General features: G+C 43.1%; 1 protein-coding gene across 2 annotated transcripts in view; it reads left to right on the top strand.

Annotated features, from left to right (window-relative positions):
- The window catches only part of GGCX (gamma-glutamyl carboxylase), a 255,538-nt gene that overhangs the window by 193,485 nt on the left and 35,072 nt on the right, over positions 1 to 26,981 (top strand). For both annotated transcript variants that reach the window (XM_085634968.1, XM_085634969.1), the window contains exons 13-14: positions 906 to 1,053; positions 14,340 to 14,535. In XM_085634968.1, coding sequence (XP_085491094.1) covers positions 906 to 1,053; positions 14,340 to 14,535 — 344 coding nt within the window. The remainder of the gene's footprint in view (positions 1 to 905; positions 1,054 to 14,339; positions 14,536 to 26,981) is intronic.

Raw genomic sequence — 26,981 nt, 5'->3', positions numbered from 1 at the left:
AACTACAGTCAAAACATATTGACACCAGGCAAAAAGTGGGGGTAACCATAAAAAAAGATCCTACTTTCCTGCAGCATCTGAAATCTCATTTGCATGAGCTGCGTGTACATCTTTCAACAATTTAAAGATAATGATGCACCTACAACTCATAACTGTTTTCACTGCACTTCTGCAATGAATACATCAGAGCATTTTCTTTTTTTAAAAGTACTGAACCGCTGACTCCTTGGTAGCCCAAACTAGTTTTGCCACAATCATGTTTTCTAAACACTACCGTGCTGCCAGAATCAGAATCAGTACTTTACTTATTAGATGTCTAGTGTTGCATCAGAGTTTAGTTACTACAAAAAAAGGCTGTATGTCTTTTGGGACAGATATTTCTGTCCTTTTGAAGCAGGGTGTTGCCATGTGGTACTTGAATTAGTTTGATTACATTAAATCCTCTCACCCTCTTGAAAGAAGGCTTAACTACACTTTGACCAAGAATTATGGAAACACTGGCAGCTCTGTATCCAGGCGTCTTCTGCTGACATTTGGAAGAACGTGCACAGATCAACTGATTTGTATTGCCTGGACATAAATGTTACTACTGAAACCCAAGTGGGACAAGCACTGCATAGCAATATTCTTCAGTAACTAGTGCCTCTTTTTAACATTCCCAGTATTTTTCTGTCTGTGTATTACTGCTTCCGGCTCATGATTTTGGCATGCTAATTTACAAAAGATCTATTTAGCCCTCTATTTTTTCTGCGCTGCACTTCTAGAGGTCGATGCATAGCTGTTCCCCATTTGGAACAATGTCTCTGTACCCCACTGCATTCGGCGTGTGTGATTCAGCCTCTGCTGTGAATTTTCCTATTTTCTTTTATACTCCTTGTTTAACTTTTCATCACTTGTCCTTACAGCTACCTGCTGGCGAGTACCACAAGGTTTTCACAGTGTCCCAGTCTCCTTCTTGCTACATGTACACCTATGTAAACACAACAGCAGTGGTGCTGGAGCAGAATCTGACAAAACTTCAGGAACTGAAGGAGAAGGTGCAAAATGGAACTGGTGAGGACAACTGCCTGCTGATGGTGAAATTGTCTTGTAACAGTAATATTGCAATTAACATTTTGTTACAGACTTTCAAGATGGTATAAGTGTGCAAAGCTGATGATAGCATCTATTTGACATTGTCATTCAATCATCTCACTCATAGTAGATTTTAGAATTCAAACCAAAGACACGTTGTCCTTGGCAGTTCTCTTCCTCAAGTCCCATAGGCAGTCTCTGAAGGCTGCTTTTGAATGAAATTCTAATTCTTTCTGTGGTGTGGGTTGTAATCACTTTGACATCTAAGAATGCCTCTTAGGTGTTCCACCCTTTGTTCCTGAGTTACAATTTTACTACTTTTTTGTAGGTGTTTCTGCCATCATTCTTTATCTCCATGACCAGGCTTCCTCTTTTCTTCAGTTATTTCTCCTTGCATGATTTGACTGACTGACACTGTTAAGGAATGTGGAATTTATCAAAAGATTCTCTATTAGAAGCTGAGGGAGAGAGACTTAATTTGTCTCTGAATTAAAACAGGAGAAATTGGCAAAGGTAGAGAATTGAATCCTGCTAGGCCCAGCTCAACTATAAGGTCTTCAAAGGTTACTTGGTCAAACCATCTTTAGGGGTGTCATACTATAAATCTTTTAGTTACCACCTCTTGCAGTTCGTGACAAGGTGGTTGACTTCTCCTATTAACATGTGTCTTCTCATAGTCGTGGGGATTAGGGTATTGCCGCTTAAAATCAAGGTCTCCTTTGACTTCTAGGTCCTCTAGGACTTAGTGTCTCGCTTCTCCTCACTCCATCGTCAAAGTCAAAATCTGAAGGATTGTAAATTCGCAAGTCCTGAATGAAGATTAGGACCCTATCATAATCTCCTAAATCTCCAGAGACTTGATTTGAGGGTAGCATCCATATTTCTTTCAGGATTATTTTCTATTCTTTCTCCTACCAGACACCACTTTGGATACTCTAGAGACTGCAGATTGTCCTTCTGATGGTCGGTCTTCCCTAACCATAAGTTGCCTCCTCCACCGCCACCTCCATTGACACTAAGGGATGCGGCCCCCCAATTCTTACAAATGCTCTCACAAGTCCTCAGTGTCCAAAGGGTCTCCTGAGTGACACCAGAAAAGACCTAGGGAGTAGTGTACTAGGGAATGTAATAAACAAAACTGAACAGTAAAGCTGCTGTGAAACCTCCTGTGAAACGTCCTGAGGAATATTTCACTGAAATTATCCAGTTATTTATTCTCTTGTGATAGTTTTGTCGCCTCATGGACGAATAACCATCAACATTTGCACAATGTGTGTTCCGGCCTTGTACTAAATGTTCAAGGTGTCGTGATAGTGTACTTACGAAGTGGAATTTGTAAGCAGTGTGGTTTCAGATAAACTAATCCTGCACTGTCACACAAGCAAATGTGGGTAAAACATTCATCATGTAGAAAAGAAGGCAACTTAAGAAATGTGTGCATGTAAAATTGCAGTGTTTCCTTCCCGGGCCTAACGTAGCAATGTGACAGAAGTATAGTACACTTCTTGCCACACTTTCAACTTCCCCAAGAAAAAAAAGAGCAGAAAAAAGAACACCCTGAGAAAGAAGATATGCCAGACTTCTAGTTCCTAAAATGTAATGGGCATTTTGACCAGTCTTTGCAGGATTCAATATGTAAAATCATGGAGTGTTAGCTGAAGGAAAGAAGGTAGGTCGGGCCTCCAGTTCCCATACTCTGTGGGGCATTTTGACCAGTCTTTGCAGGATCCAGTTGTAACACACATTCATTGCTCCCTTCTTTTTAATTTTCCAAATATATATATATATATATATATATATATATATATATATATATATATATATATATATATATATATATATATATATATATATATATATATATATATATATATATATATATATATATATATATATATATATATATATATATATATATATATATATATATATATATATATATATATATATATATATATATATATTATCTACTGGCGGTCGCCAGTAGATAGTTATAGTTAGGACCGTGTTTCCATAGGAAATCCGCAACATTCTATTTGGAATAACTTTGGCGCCGGTTGACGAATCCTCGCGAAATTTTCAAAATAGGTGGGGCGCTCCGCTCCGCTTCTACCCTGAAAGTCTCGGGGGGGATTCGTCAAGCGGGGGCTGAGAAAAAAGGAGGGTCCCAAAACGCGTTTTCCCCATGCAATTTTCCATAGGGACCTTTAGTCCAAGGTACAGCCCGAACGGCTGAACAGAATTACTTGAAATTTGGCAGAGAGGTAGTCCTCAGGTCAGGGAAGTGCCTTTTGCAGGTCTGGTGTCAATCTATTCAGTAGTTCCTGAGAAAATCAAAAGTAAAATCATATATATATGTGGGCGGAGCCTAACCACACATCTCATCCTGAGATCTGATTGGCTGTCAGCACTTCATCCAAGAATTGTTGGCAGCCATCTTGGGACCAATATACATGATAGCACCTCATTAAAAAGCATTGCAGTTAATAGAAGGTTTTAAGACTTTAGTTACATTATAAATCATTTGTTGATGGTACCATACTCATTTTAGGAATTGTGGTATGTTCTAAGGTGATTTCACCATGTGAAAAAGCCTTCTGCTGGGATATCATGATTGAGAGAAAAATATTTTCTCATGCTTTTCCCACAGAGGTTTGGAAGGTGATCTATAAGCTAAACTGAGAGCTTATTTTCTGTAAATTCACATTATCTTTCTCAGTCATGTGAGGATGAAGTCTGACATTCTCAGTAAAACATGTACATCCAACAAGGGCAGAGACTGTCAGTTGATTCCTTTGTGTTCTACTGCAGCTTCCCAGAGTGTTCCAAAGAACAACTAGAGCGCTAACAGTCCTACTTATGATAAACGTATGGCACACCTGAAGCCATCTTGCTTGGATTAAAGTGGTAACTCTTAAAACATTTAATTTAAAAAGGAACAAAATGAGGTGGTTCATTTTTCCATAAAAAGTATGATTAGTGCTGCAGAAAGAAAAATTAGGGCACATTTTGAGTGACTTCTCAAATCCTCTTCTATTTCATTAAAAAATTCTGACAGGCAGACTGAAACATGCCCTTTCAATACCAGCAGCAGTTTTCCCTGGTGAGCAGTAGCTTTACTACAGTGATCTAATGAGCAAAAAGAGTGCTAACATTCTGAATTTATTGCAAATGTGCGACACATCTGAATGCCTTCTTGATGGAATCAAAGTAAAAAACTGAAAGTATTTCCTACTGAGGAGACTGCAGTAAATGAGGAAATTAGGAAACTTCATAACAAATAAGTCTCCCAAGATGGCCACCAGAGACAAAAGAGCCCAAATGTAGCCCAAATATCACCCAGATGTAGCCCAAGTATAGCCCAATGACAGAATGTCCCAGAGTGTTCTTAAAAACAACTAGGGCGCTTACTGTCTTCATTATGACAAAAGTATGGCACACCTGAAGCCATCTTGATTGGAATAAACTGGTAACACTTAAAACATTTAATTTAAAAAGGAACACAATGAGGGGGCTCATTTTGCCATAGAAATTATGATTAGTTCGGCAGAAAGAAAAATTAGGGCACATTTTGACTTCTCAAATCCTCTTCTATTTCATAAAAAAATTCTGACATGCAGACTGAAACATGCACTTTTAATACCAGGAGCAGACTTCCATGGTGAACAGTAGACTACAGTGATCTAATGAGCAACTAGAGTGTAACATTCAGAATTTATGGCAAATGTGTGACATATCTGAATACCTTCATGATGGAATCAAAGTAAAAAACTGAAAGCATTTCCTACTGAGGAGACTGCAGTACATGAGGAAATTAGTAAACTACATAACAAATAAATCTCCCAAGATGGCCACCGGAGACAAAAGAGCCCAAATGTAGCCCAAAATCACCCAGATGTAGCCCAAATATAGCCCAATGACAGAAGTGTGCAAAACACTTATTATTTTGTGTTTTTGCAGTGTTATATAGTGCAGACTTGTCAGGTATTGGAGTGCTTTACATATGCATTGGTTACATCACACAAGAACAAATTCATTTTGGTTGTAGACATGGGGAGACTAAGTGATTTGACCAGAATCACAGAATGTCGAGCTGAAGCAGAAACTCCAACCTGGTTCCCCAGTTGCAAAGTCTGCAGTTCTGGAAGTAACACCACATCCTCTCCCCTAAGTGCAACATTTAATCAAGTGGTCAACTGGATAAAAAAACATAAAGATAACAAATAATTGCTTTGTCGCTATTTGAAAACTCAGAAAGTATGTCCTTATTTTAGTCTTTTAGAGCACTAACCATAATTTTGATGCCAATAAGACCCTCTCATATACGTAATTTCTAAAGGAAATGCTCTAGGTATTACAGTTTTGATTACATCAAGATGACGTCAGGCGTTCCACACTTTTGTAATAAATATAGAATGTTAGCAATCTAGTTGTTCATTAGGATACTGTTGAGAGGCAGAGGCCAGGGGCACGGACTCTGAAAATTGAAGGCAGGTAGGAGGATGCAAAGGCAACAATTTAACCACACTGAGCAGGCAGGAAGGGCCGTGGCAGCACAACAGACTATGGAGGGCAGTGGAAAGGGGGGCAGGGGCAACAAACCAACAATACAGGACTTGCAAGAGAGGCTGTGGCAATGTAATAGACCATTGTGGGCAGAAGGAAGAGGCAATGGTAGTACAACCATACATACCAACAGACCCGATTCAGCCAGGAAACGTCCAATGTTTTTAAGCTCAAATGGGCTTTATTTGATCTGTCTCCTGTCTACAATCTCCTCTTTTTCAATATAACTCAAAGGGGAAAATCAATACCCCAGTTTTTTTTCGAAATCTCCCTCTCACCAAGTTCAAAATGTTCGCAAGTATGGTACATTGGATCATGGAAGGAAATGGGGTAGGGACATGGACTTGGATAACAGAGGACAGGAGGGACATGGAGAGGTGCACCAAACTGACCATGCAGGGCAGGCATCAGGGTTTGCAGCAGCACAATACACCACACAGGGCATGCGGGACGGGAGTGCAGCACAACAATCCATAGAAAGCAAGAGGGAGGGGACAGGACCATGCACATGGACAACAGAGAACAGAGGGGCAAGAGGCAATGGTAGCTAGCTGACCATAATGGACAGACAGGAGAGAAAGCTGCAGCATAACAGACCATAAAGGGCAGGAGGGACAGATCAGGGGCATTACAATGGAACAGACAAGCCAGGAGGGAGGGAGTAGGGGTCTGCACATGTAAACAGAGGGTTGGGGGCAAGGGGGCAGGGCAGGAGCAGCAAGATAGCCATGGAGGTCAGGCAGGATGGGCACTAGAAGCAAGACACACCATGAAGAGCAACAGTGAGACTGTGATGGCATACACACAGACCATGGAGGGAAGGTGGGAGGGGGTCAGGGGCAGCTAACTGACCACACAGGGAAGGTGGGAGGGGCCATGGCAGCACAGAAGACCATGCATGGCAAGTGGGAGGGTTAGTGGCAGCACAATGGCTATGATGGGCAAGAAGGAGGGTGCCGGGGCATGCACAAAGGACGATGGAGGATAGAAGGGAGGGTCAGGACCTGTGCACAGACAAAGTTCAGGGGAAGGGGCCTCACAACAGACCGCAAGGGGCAGGCAGGAGGAGCAGTTGCAGCACAACAGACCAGGGAGGGCAGAAGGGTGTGGCAGTACAATGGACCATGTAGGACAGGAGGAAGAGGATAGGGGCATGGCATGTGGACAGGCAGGGTGGAGGTGGCAGGGACAGGTTACAGTCATCTGACAATGCTAGGCAGGTGGGAGGGGAGTGGCAGCTCAACAGAACACTCAGAGTAGATAGGAGTGGCAGGTCCATGGAACATGGTGGGCAAAAAGGATGGAGCAGGGGCATGCACAAAGACATCGGAGGGCAGGGGGAAGGAGAATAGGGGCAGCAAGCTAAGCACAGAGTTTAAGCAGGAGGTCAATGATGGGGCATAGAATTGGCAGGAGGAGTGGACTGGTACATCATACTAAATTGAGGGCAGTGGCAGCACATCAGACCATGCATGGCAGGAGGGAGGAGGCTAGTCCATGGATTCACACAACAGAGAATAGGGAGGAGGGGGATGGGGCAGCAAGCTAACTGTTCAGAGAAGGCGGGTATTAGGAACTTTATTGTTTTATAAAACGTGTGTCTGTGCGAACTACTTAAAATATGAACAAGTATGCAGCATAATCTTACTTTTATTCAGGAAGAAGAGGACGTTTGTGACTGTGACTCCGGGCTCACTTGGCAGAAACACCCCCTGACCCTCCACCCCCTATCGCAAAATGTAATGCCCGTGAAAAGGGTAGGTGAACACAGTGTTATATAGAACATAATCCTGAGAGCACGATTGAAAATGAAAACTAGATATAGTGTATGGTATAAACTATGCACCAAAAAGTGTGATATAAGATGAACCGGGCGTGAAATATAATATGCAATACATTGTGCGCAATGATAGATTCATTGGAGAGCACGAGATAGCACAGGCACTAGCGCGTGCTATGCGATATGCGCCTTGGAGTGTAATATGCACAGGGCAGTGTTGTGTAACCTAACTAGTCTCTAAAGTTGTAATATAAAATATGTGCTGGGGAGTGTAACGTTGCCTATGCACTGTGACAAAGATATGGATCCCAGATTGTAATATGTATGGCATAGCACTGTGCGTTATAACATAGGCATCGAGGAAGGCACGTTAGATGGGGCAATATAACCCGTGCGAAGACAAGTGTGGCATGACATATTCACGGGGTGGTGTTACAGTGCACATGGGCTAGAGAGTGTCATAGCATATGCACTAGCTAGTGGAATACAACACAGAGGTGTGTGGCACTCAGAAGGCAATGGTGGGTGTAACACAGCATTGGGCTCTGCCAGGAGCGCGCTGTGACTCTCAAGTGATGTTCGTCCCCTTTCCAGAGAGTAAAATAAAAAGTATTACACATCCGGCAGTGGATGTGTGTTTTATTAATCGTGAGGGGGGTTTCTTGCATAGTTTTGGTCGAATTTTTGTCGAATCCCCTTTGAATGGCTTGGTGTGCATGTGTATTAAATGTGCCCGTCAATAGCTACCCATGTTTGTATAAATAAACGACAAGGGTGTCTACCGGGATTAGGCACGGTAGGGCATCAGACATGTCAGAGCTTCACTAGTGGTGTAAATACATTCCACGTGGATTCATTTTATGCATAGTCGCCTTTTAATGAATATCACGCAAATCCTCATGGTGATAGGTACGTACGGTTTGTCCAGCATGTCCTAGGTGTGTCTATAAATATATATTTTTTAAAAATAATAAAAAACAGTGGCCGGCCCTGAGGATTGGGGTCAAAAAAATATAATTAGGAGACAGGCCCTGGGGGATGGGGTCATCAGGGCCAATAAATTAGAATAAGAAGGGGAACCACACAGCCCCCCTTCTTAAAAAATTAAAATAAATAAAAGACTGGCATTGTGCCGGAGGCCACGCCCCCTCCTTGCAGCACTCTGCAAACACGCCCCCTGGCGAGTTGTAAGTTGGGGAATTAATTCCTCTTCAATACTGAGGGTCCCTGAGGGCCAACTAGCCCAACAGACATCTCCAGTATGCGCCAGGGAGCTGCGCTGCAGACAGGTGTTCTGAGGCCAAGCCCCTTTTTACACCTCTCTGCAGCACAGCTCTGTGGCGCTTACTGGAGGTACCTAGTGGTCTAGTTTGACCCTAGGGACCCTTAGGATTCAAGGGGACTTAATCTCTCAACTTAGAACAGCCACAGGGCGCGTTTACACAGTGGTGAAGGGAGGGGACGGGGCCTGAGTTAACGTGTGCAAAAACGCCCTGTGGCCTGTTTTAAGAGGTAGTTTTAATCCCCCTGCCCTATTATATACTAGGGGCTTACAGAGGAGGTCATGCTAATTACAGGGGGACCCCAACGCATAATGTTCCCTAGTGTATGTAGGTGTTTTCACTGTATTCTAAGTGTCTTTTAACATAGCACTGGCTCTAGGACTGGTTAGTCAGCCTCAGTTACCACCAGTATCCGTCTGAAAAAGTTGAGGGTACAGGATGATTTTGCAACAAGGCTTCTTTCTGCTCTTCTTTTTGTTCTTTCTGCACGTTATCCTTCTTCCTGCACTTTTCTTTGTCTTTGAGGACTTCTGTTGCTTCTTTCTGCACTTCTTTTTTTTCTTTCTGTGCATTTTTTCTTCTTTCTTCACATGTCCTATCTCTGTAGGCATAGTTAGAAATTAGCATTTAAAAAACCTTTGAAATTCACAGAAAAAACCATAGGTTTCAGGCACGCTATAGTTCGGAATTAGCATTTAAAAAACCTCAGAAATTCACTGAAAAAACCATAGGTTTCAGGGGTGTTATAGTTAGCTGGACTTTTCACTTGTACAAAACCATTGAAATTCCCCCGTTATAGTTAGTTCAGCTAACTATAACTCGCGCGCCCGCAATGCACTGCTGATGACGTCACATATTACATCACTCATGACATGGTCAGTGACATCACTCATGACATCACTGATGACATCTCAAATGCTGCATCCATTGCAAACAAAAGTGTCAGATGGGTTTCTCTTTGTGCTATCTTTCTCTCAGGGTGCTGTGGCCACTGTTAAACGTCATTTGTCTGCATTGCTTGCTTTTCTACGATTACCGCTTCAACCATTTTTGTTCCATTCACCTTTTGTGAATTGTTTTCTGAAAGCATTATTCCACATATTTCCACTCAAACGATTTGTGATGCCACAGTGGGATCTTGACCTATTTCTCACATGCTTGATGTGTACCTCCATTTCAACCAATGTGCAGCTTCCCATTGTCTTTTGGCTCTGAAAACAGTCTTTCTCTTAGCAATAACGTCATCTCATCAGGCGAGTTGCAACGATTGTCTGGCCTGCAACCATATTCCGCCTTTTTTCTGTACAAACTGGTGCTACGAACTAAAGCAGCATTCCTGCCCAAGGTTGTGACTCTTTTCCATCCATCCAGTCCATCACCCTTCCATCATTCTTTGCTCCACCTCATCCCTCGGAAAAGGAAGAAAGACTCCCATCAATTGAATCCCAAAAGAGCTTTGAAATTTTACACTCCTCGTACCAAGTACTGTCAGGTGGACAATCAGCTATATGTGGGATTTCTATGATTGAAGAAGGGTAAGGCAATGTGGAAAATAACAATTTCACAGAGGATAGTCCTCTGCATTGAGAATCCGTTACACACTGGCTAAGAAGCTTCCCCTAAAAGGCTCATTCTACCAGGGCCAAGGCTGCCACCACTGTGTTGCCATGCATAGTGCCAGTCTTGGACTCCTGTCAGGCTGCAACTTGGCTGTCAGTTCACAAGTTCATGATGCATGCTTGCCTTGATAGCCAAGTCCATCAGGAAAAACACTTTGTCCATTTGTTCCTGCAGGACTTTTTATTCAGAGCCATTCCACAGACCCACTACCCTGTGCAATACTGCTTTGATATCTATTCACATAGCGAACAAATTAGGGTTAGAAGTATCCATCGGAAGAACAAGTGACTTACTTAAGGAATGCTATATCTACTAGTTAAATTCATGCAGTACAAGCTAAACAGAGCACTGCTCTCCAGGCTTGCACCACTTATCAGCATACCACCTTACCATAAGAAATCCGGAGGAGGCAATGCTTTCTCAGAAAGAATCCACCAAACTCTGGAACTTTCTACCAGCCAACATTAGAAGCACCAAGGAGCATACACACTTCCCAAAACAGTTGAAAACATAGCTATTTCCTATATAATTACATCTCCCACACCCCTGCAACAGAGCCCAGAAAACAGTTGCACCCTGAAGTGAAGTCCTCCGCTTACAACCCACAAATTGGAAACGGCTCAACTAGCGAACTGCTTTTGATATGAAGGTCAGCTAAGAAGGGCTGACCAATGGTTTGCTGTCGCAGTAAATAGTTATTTACTTGCATATATAAATGTTATGTCACACAACAATCCTAAGACCATAATAAGCAGCGGTCAGCAGAAAATTGTAACTTATACCTTTTAAATTCACATAAGACATATCTGCTATGAGGGTCGTCCATCACCAGCACTGTGCAGCCCAAATACAACCCCCACATGAACATTCATTGACTAACTGAAAAGATCTGTCACACATTGCTGGACAATTCAGAGCACTTAAATATAGTCCACCACTGCAGGTCCCAAATATCTATACAATCTGACCAGGGTTCAATTAAGTAATACAGCAGGACTGTCACCAATTTCATATCCCTTACTGGCAGAGACTACTCCAGGAGTAACTGCAAAAGTAACCGTAGACCTGTTGGCAGCTAAAACTATCCCACTGTAGAGGTAAATTATTATCATTAGCTTCCTCTTAAACAGAATCTTTATTCACCTGTATTATTTTTGACTAATTATAGCACTTTTATCCAAAGCGCTATATAAAAACTAAACCACACACAATTCAGTACAGAGTAAATTATAAACCATGGCCAAGGCTAAGTCTGATAACAAATGCGCAGCGAATACTATTTCAACAAAGTCTTAAAATATGGAATCTGATCTTAATTTAAAAAAAGGAAATTGTCCCCCTAACCAAGGGTCCAGTAACAAACAAACATTTGCAATGCAATCAGTCTCGCCTTTGGGACTCTATATATATTTAGCTATGCAGCACATTAGCCTGGGTGCTGAAACATCTACTTTTCTTTAACATGGAGGGGAAAGTAGGCACCAAACTGCGTGACATGCCAGGTATGGGAACACATGGAGAGAAATATTGCCTTTCAGTGGGGAATGGTATAGTCTAAATCTATGTTTTTAATATAAAATCAGGGCCTGCGGTGGTCATATAACTGGAAACTACAACACTTTGAAAAAAATATTGTCTACGGTTTGCTCGTGGAAGACAATTTCTATGGACTGGAATCTAGAGAATACTAAAGTGATTCTGGTATTTTACTGACCTCTGCTTGTCATTTTCTATCAAGATGGTTAAATAGAGGCAGTTGAACAGAAAAAAAGAAAGTCCCTCAGCAGATAGCAATTCTGGTATTTTACTGACCTCTGCTGGTAGTTTTCTTTTTTTTAAGTTTGAGTTTATTAAAAGAAAAAAGAAGGGAAGGGGAAGGGGAGGGAACAAGGTATGATCATCATGGTGAGCATGTACAAAGAGTAAGTAGTTCAATAAGATTTCTCAATAATAACAAAAATAACAAGCATGAAATTTTACATGAGTAGAACCTACGTACAAGAATGAAATGAAAAATCCCATATAATATAGTAGAACATAATATCATAGCAAAAAGGCAATGCGGAAACAAGAAAATCATGGAGGTTTACGCACCTCAACTATGTCAGGGCCGATATCCCTTTGAACCGCAAAGTCACTTCTGTATTATTAGAGACATCTCCCTCGGCCTCAGCTATTTATAATTCTTTTCGGTCCTCTGCTGATAGGCTCAAATCTAAAATAGAGATTGCGTGGGAACTAGATCTCTTTCAGGATTGGCCAGTGCCCTTTTGGGACAGAATATGGGCTAAGCTTCATAAGACTTCTAGAGCTGCTAATACTACCCAAACCGTATATTTCATTTATAACAGAACTTTATGTACCCCGCATGCATTATCCCGTTTTTCACCTGACTCATCCCCCATTTGTTGGTCCTGTCCCTGTCCCTGTCCCGTTGCTGATCTAAAACATATGTTGTTTGATTGCCCTCCTATCTCCAAGTTCTGGCATTTAGTTTGGGCGCAAGTACAAAAGATATTCCAACTCCAAACTCCCTTTTCCCCTTTGCAAGTTTTTCTAGGTTCCCTTTCACCGAACCTCCCGCAATCTTCCTCCCATTATCTACTACTTGATCTTCTAGTTGCTGTGGCTTTCCATACCATTACCTCCAATTGGAAGCAGGCTGCAAATGTCTCCTATCACTCTTGGTGGAATGCAGTCTGCTTCCATCACCGCCTAGATACTAATTACGTATCTCCCATCTCTTTGGCAATTAAACGAGACCTGATTTGGTCTCCTTTGGTATCCTGCTGGTAGTTTTCTATCAAGACAGTTAAATAGAGGCAGTTGAACAGAAAAAAAGTCCCTAAGCGGAATGAGACAAGTCCTAGGTATGATCTCCAGAGCCCACAAAGAACATACACATATAAGTAGACACATAAGTATATACTAAAGTATATACCAGAGGTCTCGAATGCTCGACCTAAAAAGCATGAAATCAGCATGGGCCCTCGGGAGAATGAGGCACATACAACAAACAAAAAGAAGCTGATCACACAAAGCAATGAGGGACAGCAAGATAATAGATCAAAGACAGGGCAGAATGAAAAGAAAGCAAAGAGAAAGTGTAGGGAGAGAAGTGGTGAGGGGAAAAAGCAGGCGAAGCAAACAGAAAAATATGTGGCACTAAAAAACAGTTTGTGTATCACAGTTGGTCCCCTAAAGGGCAGTAAATGCGTTGGCTACGGCACACCAAGGGAAGAGTGGGCATGGGAGGGAATCCTCAAGTGTGTGTTTCAGTTGGAGCCACAAAAGCTTTGCCCACGCTGCCTTTGGAGATGTGGTTTTGTAGATGTTTGGAAATATTCGGTTATGTTTGTTTTTGGAATTTAACTGAACTCATGGCTTGTATACCTAGGAGGTGGGTTTGAGAGTTACGCCACTGCTGGCGTTGTTAATGTGTGTGGCTTTTTTCATTTTTAAACCCATCCTATCATAAGCAATAGATCTGACAGTTGAACTCGCCATTGTGACGAATTATCCGGTATTCACTAACCTTCATGGACATACAGAGCAGTAGTGATTGCAACCTGGATACGTGGTTTGTGCATAATAATTCTGATATACTTGAATGAAAAATCACCAAACTAAGAAAAAGAACCAAATGGAGTCCAGCATTATGCGCCTGCAAAAGTTGGTGCGTTTTTTTTTTTCCTTCAGCTTTTATGCAATTTTCACGTTGTTTCCAAAAGTGACTGTTTTACCCCATTGGCCAATGGAAACAGATTTGGCATGCTGAAATATTGAGTTTTAGAGGTATGAAAATTCCAGTGCTGGAGAACAGCCTATTTCTAAACATTTCAATTTTTATATAGACTAGGGAACAAAAATACAAAGAAAATGATTAGCTCAAACTGATTGTGTGGAAGCTGACATTCTCGGCTTGGTTTCCCGATTCCAGTCAATGATTTAGGATATGTAACACTAGAGGGCTTTTTTAATGAAATACATACGTTTCTGTTGTTTGCCCCCTTTAGAGACAGAGCCCCTGCCAGCAGAGTTGGAACCCATCTTAGATGGAACAGTGGATGAGATGAATGTGACCGACCCACTGATCCAGGCCTTCCTACGTAGGCAGCGCAGGCTGGAGGAGAGCGAGAGGAGACGAAATGCCACCATCGTAGATCGTTTCACGCGATTCTCCAACAAGAAGTACTTTCTATTCAGGAGAAGGTAGGTCAGAAGGGAATAAATGTAAATGAAATGGGATCAGGACATCTTGCTGCCATTACTGCTTGTTAATTTGTAATTGTAATTGCATTTATACAGCACTGACTACCCCTGACAAGGCATTGAAGCGCTTTTTCTGCAAGTAGCACGCTACTCCGGAACCCAAAAAGGATTAGTGATGAATTAGTATAGGGAAATATGAAATTAATTTGAGCAGTGAACATGTTAGTCTGTTTCTTGGATTGAAAAGGATGCTGGAGGGATAGAAGATGTTCATAAATGCTAAATAGTTCTCCGCTGCATGGGATCTTGAAACAACTAGTTTAAGAGATAATAGTTCTCTCTCTCCCTCCTCCTATTACCCTCATATAATTTCCCCTTTTTAAAAAAAAAAAGGTGAAACGGAGCAACATAGGTAGCTGCAATATTTAAAGGGATTCAGACGCTGCTAGTTGCTTCACTGGGGGATGCAGCACCCTGTCCCATTGTAGTATAGTTGCAGAATCTAAAGGTTACGTATTGTTTCCACTGGAAGCTATTAAAGTGAATAACCTTATCAAACTTTATTCACTCCTCTGACATATGAACAGTGGGAAACAAAAATGCATGCTTCCCCTGTATTTGCTTTCTCATCTGAATCTCAACAGACCTGAGTTAGTGTGTCACCTATGATCTTCCCCCCCCCCTCTCCAGAGTCACCACAGACCCAAAGGAGGAGGGGGAGGGCATGGCATAAGCCAGCTGCCATGTCTCAGTGTCAGCGTGCGTCTTTGGGCCCACATGGAAAACAAATCCGTGCTAACCCGCAGTTGTCCCGGAATCCCTATCCGCATAATATCTGCTTTCTGCTCTTACTATGAGAGCAGAGAGTGCAGCAGCCTTGTGCTGGGAGGGGGAGTAATGGCACAGAGTTTCGTGAGGTTAGGTAGCAAACGGCTAAATGCAAGTATTTTTTATATATTTGACTAGGGGAGCGGGTAAATGTAGACCGTTCTGGAGGTGGGTGTCAGGAGGCCAGGATACTTATTTTGTATTTCAACAGCGCATCAGCTAACCAAAAAACAGCTTAGACTATTTCACCAATATGCGTTCATTGCCAATAATAAAAAAAGACAAAACTAAAGAACAACCCCCCTCCTCGAACATCCCAGAGACACTCAACCTCACCAGGACATCTGTGCATTGTCTCACCTCTAGGCAATATTAAAGATTTTCATGCAGAACTGCGGTGTTTAACATCCCCTTGCAAATACTGCAGACCACTGTCTCTGTATTCATAGAGACCTACTTTGCAACAGAGTGCAGTATCAGCACATAACACCTTTTGTCCCTTTGTTTGCTGAAATCAGAGGGAAAATCCTGACCCCAGCAAGCACAAAGTTAGAAAAACCTAGACCTTTGAACATTTGACAAATTATTAGCCACCAAAACAAGATCCACTGTGCAGATCCATAGCTAGACTCTTGTTTTCATTTCTGCAGTAAGGAAACTGCATATCGAAACCCCAGAGATGACAGTGCGGCCAGATCGAAGTAAGCTGTTGAATGCTTTATACCTGGTACTGCTGTCAGTTCAACAGCTTTATTGGGTCGCTATGACCGGGCCTAAAAGAAGATAATCTGCTTCTTTGTGAATGTTCTTTTCGAGGAGAAGGGCAAGGACTCCTGGAAGTTGTTGGCAGGGGTCTATTCTTCAAAACCAAGTGATCAGCTCTTCTGAGGCTTCATCAGACCTGGATGACTGGTCAGACTCTGCATAGCTTATTTCCAAAGGTTGGCGCGCGCGCAAATAAAATGGTAATCCCCTCATTCTGTGGATTTTTCCTCATCAGACCACATACAATGCAGAGGAAGTGATCTCAAGATAAAACACTAAAAACGGGGGCAGTAGAAGACATTTTCCATGGTGCAGTACAAACACAGTGGTAGATCTTACCACCCTAACACCCCTTTACAACATTACCACCCTTACACCCCTTTATAAAAGCAGCAAATGAGCTGGCAACAATACCAGTTACACCAATCAATAAGGAGCTGTGACTGTCAACATCTACACCAACCTGATTCCAGACTGAAGCCCCAAGAAGCCTCTTGCCAATCACTTTTGTAGCCCCCCCCCGTGTGTAGGAAAATCAGGTGGTAGAATGGCCATAAATCATCTTGAAGAAGGGGGGGGCGCAAGAGGGCCCGCAGCAAGATGGCCGCACGATAATGCTGCTCTGCCAGCCGGAATAAATATCTGTTAATTATTAGAGATTATGGCCAACATATACATGCCAAAATGTTAGAATTGAGCGTCGGAAAGTGGCCGCTGCGCGAAATTGATGCCAGAAGTGAGTGTCGCCTTATGAATAAGTAGAAACGCAGCTAACGAAAAAACGCGCTCCATGGAGCAAAGGAGAAACAAAATGGCGGGACTGTACGGTACCTGGGCTGAAGCGGAGAAATAGACTGAGCTACCTATGCGACAACGCCGTGCCCCTGGGGAGGAGGTGCTGTTCCAAAGGTGACTGCTGCTGCCGAGGCTACGGTCTAGACCCAGCGATACCCTCTTATCGCAGGCTAGTACTGAGCGCAAGGGTGGTGACGCGTGTGGCCGCGGTCTGCGTGCCGGATGCCGGGCCTAATTGCAAGAAGCCCTGGAGCAGAATGCGGGTGTGGTAAGGGCGATATGCTGTGCATATGGTAACCGGCATCTGCTAGCGGGGGTAAAACGCAGCCTGCCCGCCACCCATCAACGTGGGACGCCATTCGACCAAGAACGCACCGCGTTCAGAACAAAGGCTCCAAAGCAGATTCCCGGCTTGGTGCTGCGACACTGCACTAGAGGCAATCGAGAAAATAACAGATCACAGCTACCTCTGCTACCCGTATAATACGACAATCAGGCTGCAAAATATAGTCTCCCCGGGATATAAAGACGTTATGAACTGCAGACAAAAACAGGTGCTGATGTGGGGAGATAGGTTTGGTCTGTGCTAGTGTACGTACACATATACTGTGGCAGAAGTGGAACTTTGCAATAACCCGTGCTGCACTGGGTGTGCATCTTCAGTGAGGATCAAATCTGCTCTGGGTTACAACTACCATACCTACCTGTATGAACTGCATGCAACTACCCTCCCTAGGAGCATCTGCAAGTTGCAAATAATCAAAGGCATATAGTGGACTGTATTTTATATTTCCGCAGTAGCCAAGTTGTGTGCAGAGGAATATACAATACGGCGGATTATCTAAGGAGTGCCATAATCTGAACACTAACTAATAGGTGCGAAATTGCAACATTGGGCAAAGTTGACAAGCAGCAGTCCAAACTCTCGTTTGATGCCTGCCGAACCCCTAGATCTACAGTGGCGCACTCAGACACTGAACTCGAGATGGAGCAGGCAAGAGGGTCAACAATGGAAGTCACCCTAAGTGCCGCACAGCAAAGCCTACAAGCAATAGACTGGAAAATCTACACCCTCACAACCAGAATGGACAACATGGCCACCGAGTTAGACAAACAGGGCGCGCGCGCCTAGACAATGCAGAAATGTGTATCTCCAAAGTCGAAGATGAGGCTTGCGCAACAGCAAAAAAATTTAGTGACGTGGGAAAACTACTTGAAGTGATAAAAGCCAAAAATCAAGACTTGGAAGCGCGATCCCGCCGAAACAATATACGAATTATGGGGATTCCGGAAAGTACAAATACAGGTCGTCTTGAAGACAAGCTCAGAGAAGTGTTTGGCGCAAATAACTTTTCCCCAATGCTCATCATTGAAAGGGCGCGCAGATCGCTTGCTCCAAGACCACCACCAGGAGCTTTGCTGCAAGTTATTGTGTCTAGAATTCTGAATTACAGAGATCGAGATACTATACTACGACTAGCAAGAGAGAAATAACAGATTCACTACAAAGGAAACATGGTGGTGTTCTATACAGATTTTACCATGGCGGTCCAGACAGCACGTAGGGAGTTTGTCCCCGCCAAGAAGAAGTTACACAAAATGGAAATAGCATATGCATTGTTATACCCTGCAAGACTGCGGATTAGGCATGAGGGCAAGACGAAGATATTCAACACACCGAAAGCAGAGAACGACTTTCTTCAGCATATGACACACAAAAGAAGAAACGCGGAACGAACATCGTTTCCTACACACTCTGAATAATAAGAACTGGGGTGAGTCACGTGATCTACTGCTGACCAGGGAACCTAACCTGTACTTGGAAGGTTGGCCTCCTGCAAAGGTGCACCAACTATTGAGACTATTTCAATAAGACTGCCAAAGAGTAAGGATTGCAATCGATGTAAAGTCTGGGTCTTATTTAATTGTACAATACTACAGGAGACGGTAATTTATAGTTGCTTTACAGAACTTTGTTACACCATGCTTGCGAAGTTCAGGGATATGCAAAATGTGCAAAGATGACTATGCAATATTGGACACACTCGAATCCACCTAAATATACAATTGCACGGTGTTTTCTTGGAACTACTGTACCGGGGACCAGATTGCTTGTAAGTGTGGTATTGCCATCGGTAATGTATCTATGCAAGGAGACTATCAAAAAGTAGATGCATATCATAAGTGCTATTAATCTAAGGACATTCCGGCTACATCCGCTCTGCGGATGAGAATTCGGGCATCTAGCGGCCCCCTGAGGGTATTCCCCAACAAAGTTAGAATGTTGTATATTGTGTTACTGTGGGTATGTCTTTGGCATGATTGGGAAGCTAAAGTGGGTGGGGGGTAAATGGGTTGTATGTTGTATCAGGCTCACTCCATTGGCATAGACTACAGAAAAAGGATGTTGCATATAGGGTATATATTATCCAAATAGGCAAACTGCTAGTGCATACAATATATACAGGTGTATATAAGACGCAATGTATACACATGCAAAACGGATATACAAATGGATAGCAGACACAAGACATCGCCACTACGATTACTCACCTGGAATGTTAGAGGCTTAAATAACCCTAGGAAAATCAGAGAGGTGCTTGCTAGCATACTTGGACAGGCATCAGGTAGAAATAGCCATGTTGCAAGAGACCCATCTAACAAAATCAAAAACAAGTGGGCTCGGTGGGAATGGGCTGAGGCCACCATAAAGTCCTCATATTCCTCATATTCTAGAGATGTAATAATCCTCATTAAAAAAGAAGTACAATTCACAATAGAGCGCACAATTACAGATGAGCAAGGAAGATACATAATAGTCACCGGGATTCTAACAGGATCACAAATAGGATTGGCAAACACCTATGGTCCAAACATGGACGATCCGTAATTGTATATAAATATATGGAGGAAATTAAGAGTTACCAGAGATGGAAATATTATGGGTAGCGACCTAAATGTATTGCTTAGCGAAGATCAGGACAGATCGGGTACAACGATCAGACACCACAAACGAGCAGCCAAGATAATACTGAATGGTATGTCTGAATTCAGGATGGTAGATACATGGCCGCTATGCAACCCACGAATGCTAGAAAGCACACATACATCTACAGCACACAGTAGTTGGTGACGGATTGATTACTGGTTAACAACAGAAGTAGTTAGCACCTGGACATGCGATGTGCAACACCTCTCAAAAACGCTATTGGACCACAAACCGGTATTACTTTCCCTAGATATCCCGACTTATATGCCCCCACCGTAGGTATGGAGATTTAACACCAAGGCTCTGCTAGATCCACTATATAGTAACACAATCAGAAATGCAGTAGAAGATTACTTTCAATTAAATAAATCCTCAGTGGAGGACGTAAGTTTGCTTTGGGAAGCATTTAAGGCCGCTATACGTGGGATATGAATCCACACAAATGCGGGCATACTGCGAGATATTCGCACACAACTAGAGAAATGTGAAACCACTATCAAAAATCTAGAAATAGAGTATGAACGCATGAATGAATCAGAAATTCTAGAAACCATTAGAGACGAGCTAACCAACTATAAAGAACTAGCTAACAACGAAATTAAATATATGACGCGACAAAGAACAGCTAGGGCATTTGGTGAGGGGGCAGGCCAGGTCGTGTACTGGCACAAAAGATTTGTGCTGAGCATAAAAATCAGCCAATTATAAAAATAAAGGATACAAAAGATTTAAAACACTATGACACCGAAGGCATATTAGGAATATTAATGGAAACATACAGTGAATTCTACGCCACACGTGATTCAGCGAGTGCACAAGAAATTACAAATTACCTAGCTGACAGCAATAGCGTGGCTCTCAGATGGCCAAAGGGAATATCTGGAACAGCCAATCACAATAGAAGATGTAAAAGAAGAAATCAAAACACTACCTAATGACAAGGCTCCTGGACCTGATGGGTTTACAGGTGAATTCTATACACAATATGCAGAGATACTAAGCTTGTATTTAGTGGAAATGTATGAAGATGCTTACACCAAACAATTCACCCACCAACACTACATGAAGCACTATTGATTGTATTATTAAAACCTGATAAAGCCCCGGAGCGATGTGAGTCATATAGACCACTATCATTCATCAACACTGACACAAAAATATTAGCTAAAATAACAGCTACAAGACTGCAACCACTCATGCAGAACCTTATCTTACCAGATCGGTCCGGATTTATACCGGTGAGATCTACAGCGCATGACATACGTACCATATTCGCACTATCACATCAACTGAATCCTGAGCTGGAAGCGGCAGCCGTACTGCTGGACGTTACTAAAGCTTTTGATGCCGTGGAATGGTTATACTTATTCACAATTCTGCAAAGAATGGGAATGCCCAACACACTACTGCAATGGATAAAGCTTCTATATACAAAGCCAGTAGCGCGTATTAAAGTCAACAGACACATATCAAGCGTGATACAAATACAGAGCGGTACAAGACAAGGATGTCCGCTATTACCCTTGCTATTTGCCATTGCGCTAGAGCCACTTGCGTGTAAAATTAGACAACAACACGCAGCCACTGCATTGAAATTTAGCCAGCACCCCATAAGCATTTCTTTATATGCAGATGATATGGTACTATATGTACGGGACCCTTGAACTAATCCATCACCATTACTGAGAGAATATATTAAATTTGTGAGACAATCTGGCTTACATATTTACTGGAGTAAATCCATAGTAGTCCCGTTGACAGAAATCACTCAACCACATCATATGGAATTCCCTCTGTCCTGGCAGGAGGATTGTGAGAAGTTGGCCTGGCATATGCTGGTCACTAGTTATAGTGGCCACCTTGCACCAGTCCAATTCGACTCTTATGGTAGATAGGTTTAAGACAACCTTTTAAAGAAAGCTATCCTAGTGGTAGCTGTGGAGAGCAGCCTTCAGGCTAAGTCTCAGAGGAATGTAAAGCAGCTTGTTTTACCTTATAAACTCTTGAATTACCTAATGAAAGGACACCACACAGGTATATATATCAAATATATATGTATTTATTTCTAGACACACTCTACTAATCTCTTTATGAGATTAGAAGCCAGGTACACATTCAAAATTCAACGTTTCTCAATAAGTTAAGCACAAATATGGCTGGATCCCTAGGGGCGTACCAGACCATATACTAAAAAAATGGGTTAGGAAAGTGGACTTGCAAAATGACAAGGCCTAGGGCCTGTAGAATCACTGGGGCTTCGCCACTGCAGTGAAAGCAGGTAAGTAGTAGGCCCACGGGAGACGCGTGCAGTGTGTGAACACAGCCGCGGGTTCCCTATTGATTATAATGGAGCAAGTTGCGGTTTGATTTTTAAAGTTTTAAGTTACTTCGAGGAAGTCTACAGGCAAGCCACTTACAAGGTAAGTAATTCGAGGGACAACACACACTAGGGCACCGGAGTGCACGAGTTACCTCACCCAGGCAAGCCGGGTGCATAGGTGTCTTTTGGTGTCGGGTCGCGTCGCGTCGCTGTTTTATATGGAGACCAAAGAAGACTTGCTGCTTGCGTTGACTGAAGAAGTGTCCGGTGGAATCCAAGGTTGGGTTCGAGTTGCAGATGACCTGAAAATTGAATGGACAGTGTTCAAAGTCACTTGCCAGTGACTGGTGGCCAGGAAGATGGATGACCACAGATGTCGGGTGATTTCAGGTCGTCGATGCTGTTTTGACTCTCCGCCCACGAGGTCCAGGAGTGTTCGACGATGACCAGCAGCTGGATTCGGAGTGTCCCACGACGTCTGCAGCTGACTGCGGTGTCAGCAACCGGATTGGAGCCAACAAGCCTTGGCAACTGCAAGTCTCGTGTAGAGTGAAGAAAGTCGATGGCGCAGACCAGCAAGGTCTGAGGGACTCACCCAACAAGGGTAAGTGAGGGCAGGCCTGGAGCAACCAGGGGATCCCTTTGAGTCGATGAGAAAGTCTTCGGGGGACCCACAAGCCAACAGGCAAGGGATCGCGAAACGCCTCTTCAGGAAATGCTTCACAGGAGCCCACGGCCACTCGGGACGGGGTAGGCCTCTGATTTTCACAGCAACACCTACTGGAGGCTTGGGCCACAAATGGTCCAATGCACAAGTTCGTAGAATGTCGTGAAGGGGTTGCACTCAACAATAGTGCACGGTCCCCAGGTATTGCTGTTCCTCGTCACTCGTGGGGTCCACTTGCCACAGCTCTGCTGGGGACTCACAATGGCCGTCGAGAAGTCAGGAAATCCACTTCTGGGGCTGCAGGGACTTCGAACTCCGGCGAGAGCGGGAAAGTTTGCGACCGTTGATTAAGGTTTTTGGTGCCTGCCAAGCAGGGGAGTCACTCCTTGACTCCCAGGGAGATTCTTCTGTCTTCCAAAGGTAGTGGAACGTCGAAGGGCCAGGATTCTTCTTTGTAGAGCGTCGTCCAGGGTTATCTGTTTTGTAATGGCAAAGTTTGCTATCTTATACTGAAGATAGGGGAGGGACTAGCTCTATGACCACTCCTCTGGGAGGGTCAGGGCAGGGGGTGGTTACATCCACTTCCCTTTGTCCAGTTTCGCGCCAGAGCAGAGACAAGTAGCCCCTGAACCGGTTTGACCTGGCATATGCACAGAGGAGCCTACTGCTCCCCCAGTGCAGGACTTCAAAGCACTCTAGGAGTGCATCCACCCAGCCCCAATACACTAAATCCTGTCTGGAAGGTGGTGACACCTCCCTGTGACAGGATGCCTTTTGTTGGGCTTCCTCCACTGCGAGTTTCAGTCAGCAGCAGGAGGGCAGCCCAGTGTCTGTGCTGGTGGCATCCATTTTGTGATGCCAGGGATCTTTCAGATTTCTGTCGTTTTACATGTCGTCCCCTCTAGAAGGGTGGGATCATGCTCCCACATCAAGGACTGATGTGGGGGTATGATTCCAAGTTGTTTGACACCAAACACGACATGTTTTGATGCAGTCATTCCAAAGTTAGCATTTACCGGGAGGTTATAATGCACTTAAGAGTATATGGTTTAACCGCATCCACAAACAGCCATAGAGAATAGACTCTGGTAGCTGTAGAGGGGCCCTGCTCATGCAGAGGCACCCCCTCACATTGTAAACCAAGCACCCTGCCCTCAGGATTGATAGGGCCTGCCATAGGGGTGGCTGATAGGTTTATATGTGTGTGTATGGTGAGATATAGAAACCTATACCTCAGTGAGGAGTGCTAACACTACCTCACACAGGCTGCAGTAGCAGGCCTGTGGTGTCAGATTGAGTCTGCTTCCCAGGGGTGGCATAATACATTCTGCAGCCCCTGGTAGGCCTGTGAAGTGCCTATGCCCTAGGTACCTAAGGTACCATATACTAGGGGCTCATAAGGTACCACAGTATCCAATCACTAGTGCATCTAATATGCACACCAAGTCGTTTAGAGAGAATAGAGAGACTGGGGCCCTGATTAGCAGGGACCCAGCCAGACTATAGCCAGAAACCAGTGTATACATCAGAAAAAAAGTGGGGGCAACATAAATGCAGAACCTACTCTCCTACAAGGATCCAGTTAAATATCTAGGAATAGGGATCCACAGAGACCCGGCTACATTACTAAAAGCAAACCAAGGCGGTGGCAATAGATACATTTGAAATGCAAGTCAACAGATGGATCCAATTACCATTGTCTCTGGCAGATAGAATCGCCATTATAAAGATGGTAGTACTACCAACATTCTTATATTCATTCAATAACATTCTAATAACACCACTAGCTCCAGTATTCAAGAGGCTAACAGCAAATGTAATGAGATTAATCTGGGCAGGGAAACAAGCGTGTATCGTTAACGCTACCATACACGCAAGGGGAATTTGCGGTACCGGACTTATTACTATAATACCTTTGTGCGCAAGTGCAATACGCACACTACTGGTTCCACCCAATACGATATATGCCGCATATAACGGTTGAGGATGGAGATGCCAACCCTGTTCCACTAAGATGCATACTGACGCACCAGCGAATGCATGTGACCAAAAACGAAATAAACACAATAAACAAACAAACTTAGCATGGCAACGTATGGGGAAACTGGCACGCAAGTTACCACTATACGCACCGGCAATGCCACTACAACAACACCCGTCAATTTCTGTAACGCAGGATAGGGGCAGCATGGAGTTACTGCAACAGGTGGGATTAGAGACAATGGGAGATCTCTACAAAGAAGGCGTATTCATTTACCCAAGTGCAGCTATATAAGCAATCAGTAACTATTATTTAAATTTACATATCACAGACTGAGAGGTGCAATAAAAAAGTTGCATCCAAACTTCCCAAATAAACCACCCACACTGGGACCGCTGCAAATGATCATCACTAATTCAAATAATACACACATAGTAACGAAATTGTACCAATCCATACAGGCCGAAATTGCCAGAAACACTGGCAAAGCACAGGAGAGATAGAGTAATCTGCTAGAAGCCCCACTGAGTGTGGACGAGTGGCAAAGCTGCTGTTCACTAACAGAAAAGCTAACCCCGAATGGGAACCTACGTATAATACATTATAAATACTTACACCAAATATATCATACACCAATTAAACTACAAAAATATGAGCTGCGAGTAGATGCAAACTGCCGACCGATTGGGGAGGATAATGTTGATTTTGTATATATGGCATGGCATTTTGCAAAGTCCAATCATACTGGGAGGATGTTACATAGCTCTTAAGCTGCATTCTACACGTTAAAATAAAATGTTCAATACAAGTGTGTCTGCTGGGCCTTGTGAAGCATTTGCAACCACTCAAACGTAAATTTTGTGTACTAGCGCTATTATTGGCAAAGAGAAGAGTATTGATGCACTGGGACAGCAAAATAAAATTCCTACAAGCAAGCGCTGGATAATGGACATGGTGCAATGTAGAGATACCCTGAAAACATATGAGGAAGAACTTCCAACAATGTCAAAGCCTAAAGATTTATGGGAGCCACTAACAACTTATCTGAGAACCAATCCAGGAATGATAAATGTGTCTAATGAGTAAACACATATACTCCAGATGAAGGAAATTGGACACAATATTAAAATGTGCTAATTCTGTATATGTACTATGCACTGCTGTGATGATATCAGATAAAACCTAAGATGTTTGTTGTATGTGTTTTAAAGAAACCAATATAAAACTTTCAAAAAAATGAAAAATCATCTTATAGAATGCTAAAGCATAACCAGAGACGGATGGGTCATGCAGTTGGTGCAAAATGGTTATGCTCTGTTTCAAAGTAGATTGGTGCTTCATTTTATTTCATCTATTTCTTTGCCAGTGTTCTTTAAGCATCCATATTCACTGCCAGAGAGTTCCCCGAAAGATTATTAACATTGTATCTCAGAAGAATCTTAAAGTTGCATCTAGACAAAACAAAAATAATCTGAAAAAGTCTCACATTTGTTTGTTAGTTATGGTACCAAAAGTACCGATTTACCAACCTCCAAACAGTCAATTTCTTTATTGAGTTAATACTGCAAACCGTAGTTTTGCCACTTGGCTCATCGTTGGTTGCCTGGAAAACCAAAAGATTGTTGTAGGGTGACCACAGGCTCATCCAAAGGTAGGTGAATAAATCCAGGGACACATCCAAAGTAAGAAGCTTCTTTAATTTTATAAGGAGTCGACCCACGACACCAGAAAACAGAAGTCAGACCCAGAGTCAGCAGCCCTACTAAGCACAGGGCCAGGGTATTCCACAACCCCTCTACATTTCAAAAGTAGAACAGGAGCATATAAGGTAACATGGCACAAAGTAGAAATACAAAAATAATGGATAAGCATTACCAATACTGCCCTCGCTCTGCAAGAGATAAGACAGCAACAACTGCCTTGTTAAGAACTATCCCTCGATCTGAGATTCCGTGGTGTGAAGTGACGAGGACTGGCAGATGTAGCAGAGACAGGATGGTACCTGCAGTACATGATCTATTTGTATAGATTCTTCAGAGTAGCGTGACCAACTAGTGAGTCTGTTCTGGCATCTGAATCCAAACAATAAAAATATTTATTA

The sequence above is a fragment of the Triturus cristatus genome, chromosome 11 (genome assembly GCF_964204655.1).
Source record: "Triturus cristatus chromosome 11, aTriCri1.1, whole genome shotgun sequence".
In the NCBI taxonomy this organism is placed as follows: domain Eukaryota; kingdom Metazoa; phylum Chordata; class Amphibia; order Caudata; family Salamandridae; genus Triturus; species Triturus cristatus.
This window is presented reverse-complemented; position numbering and strand designations above follow the sequence as displayed.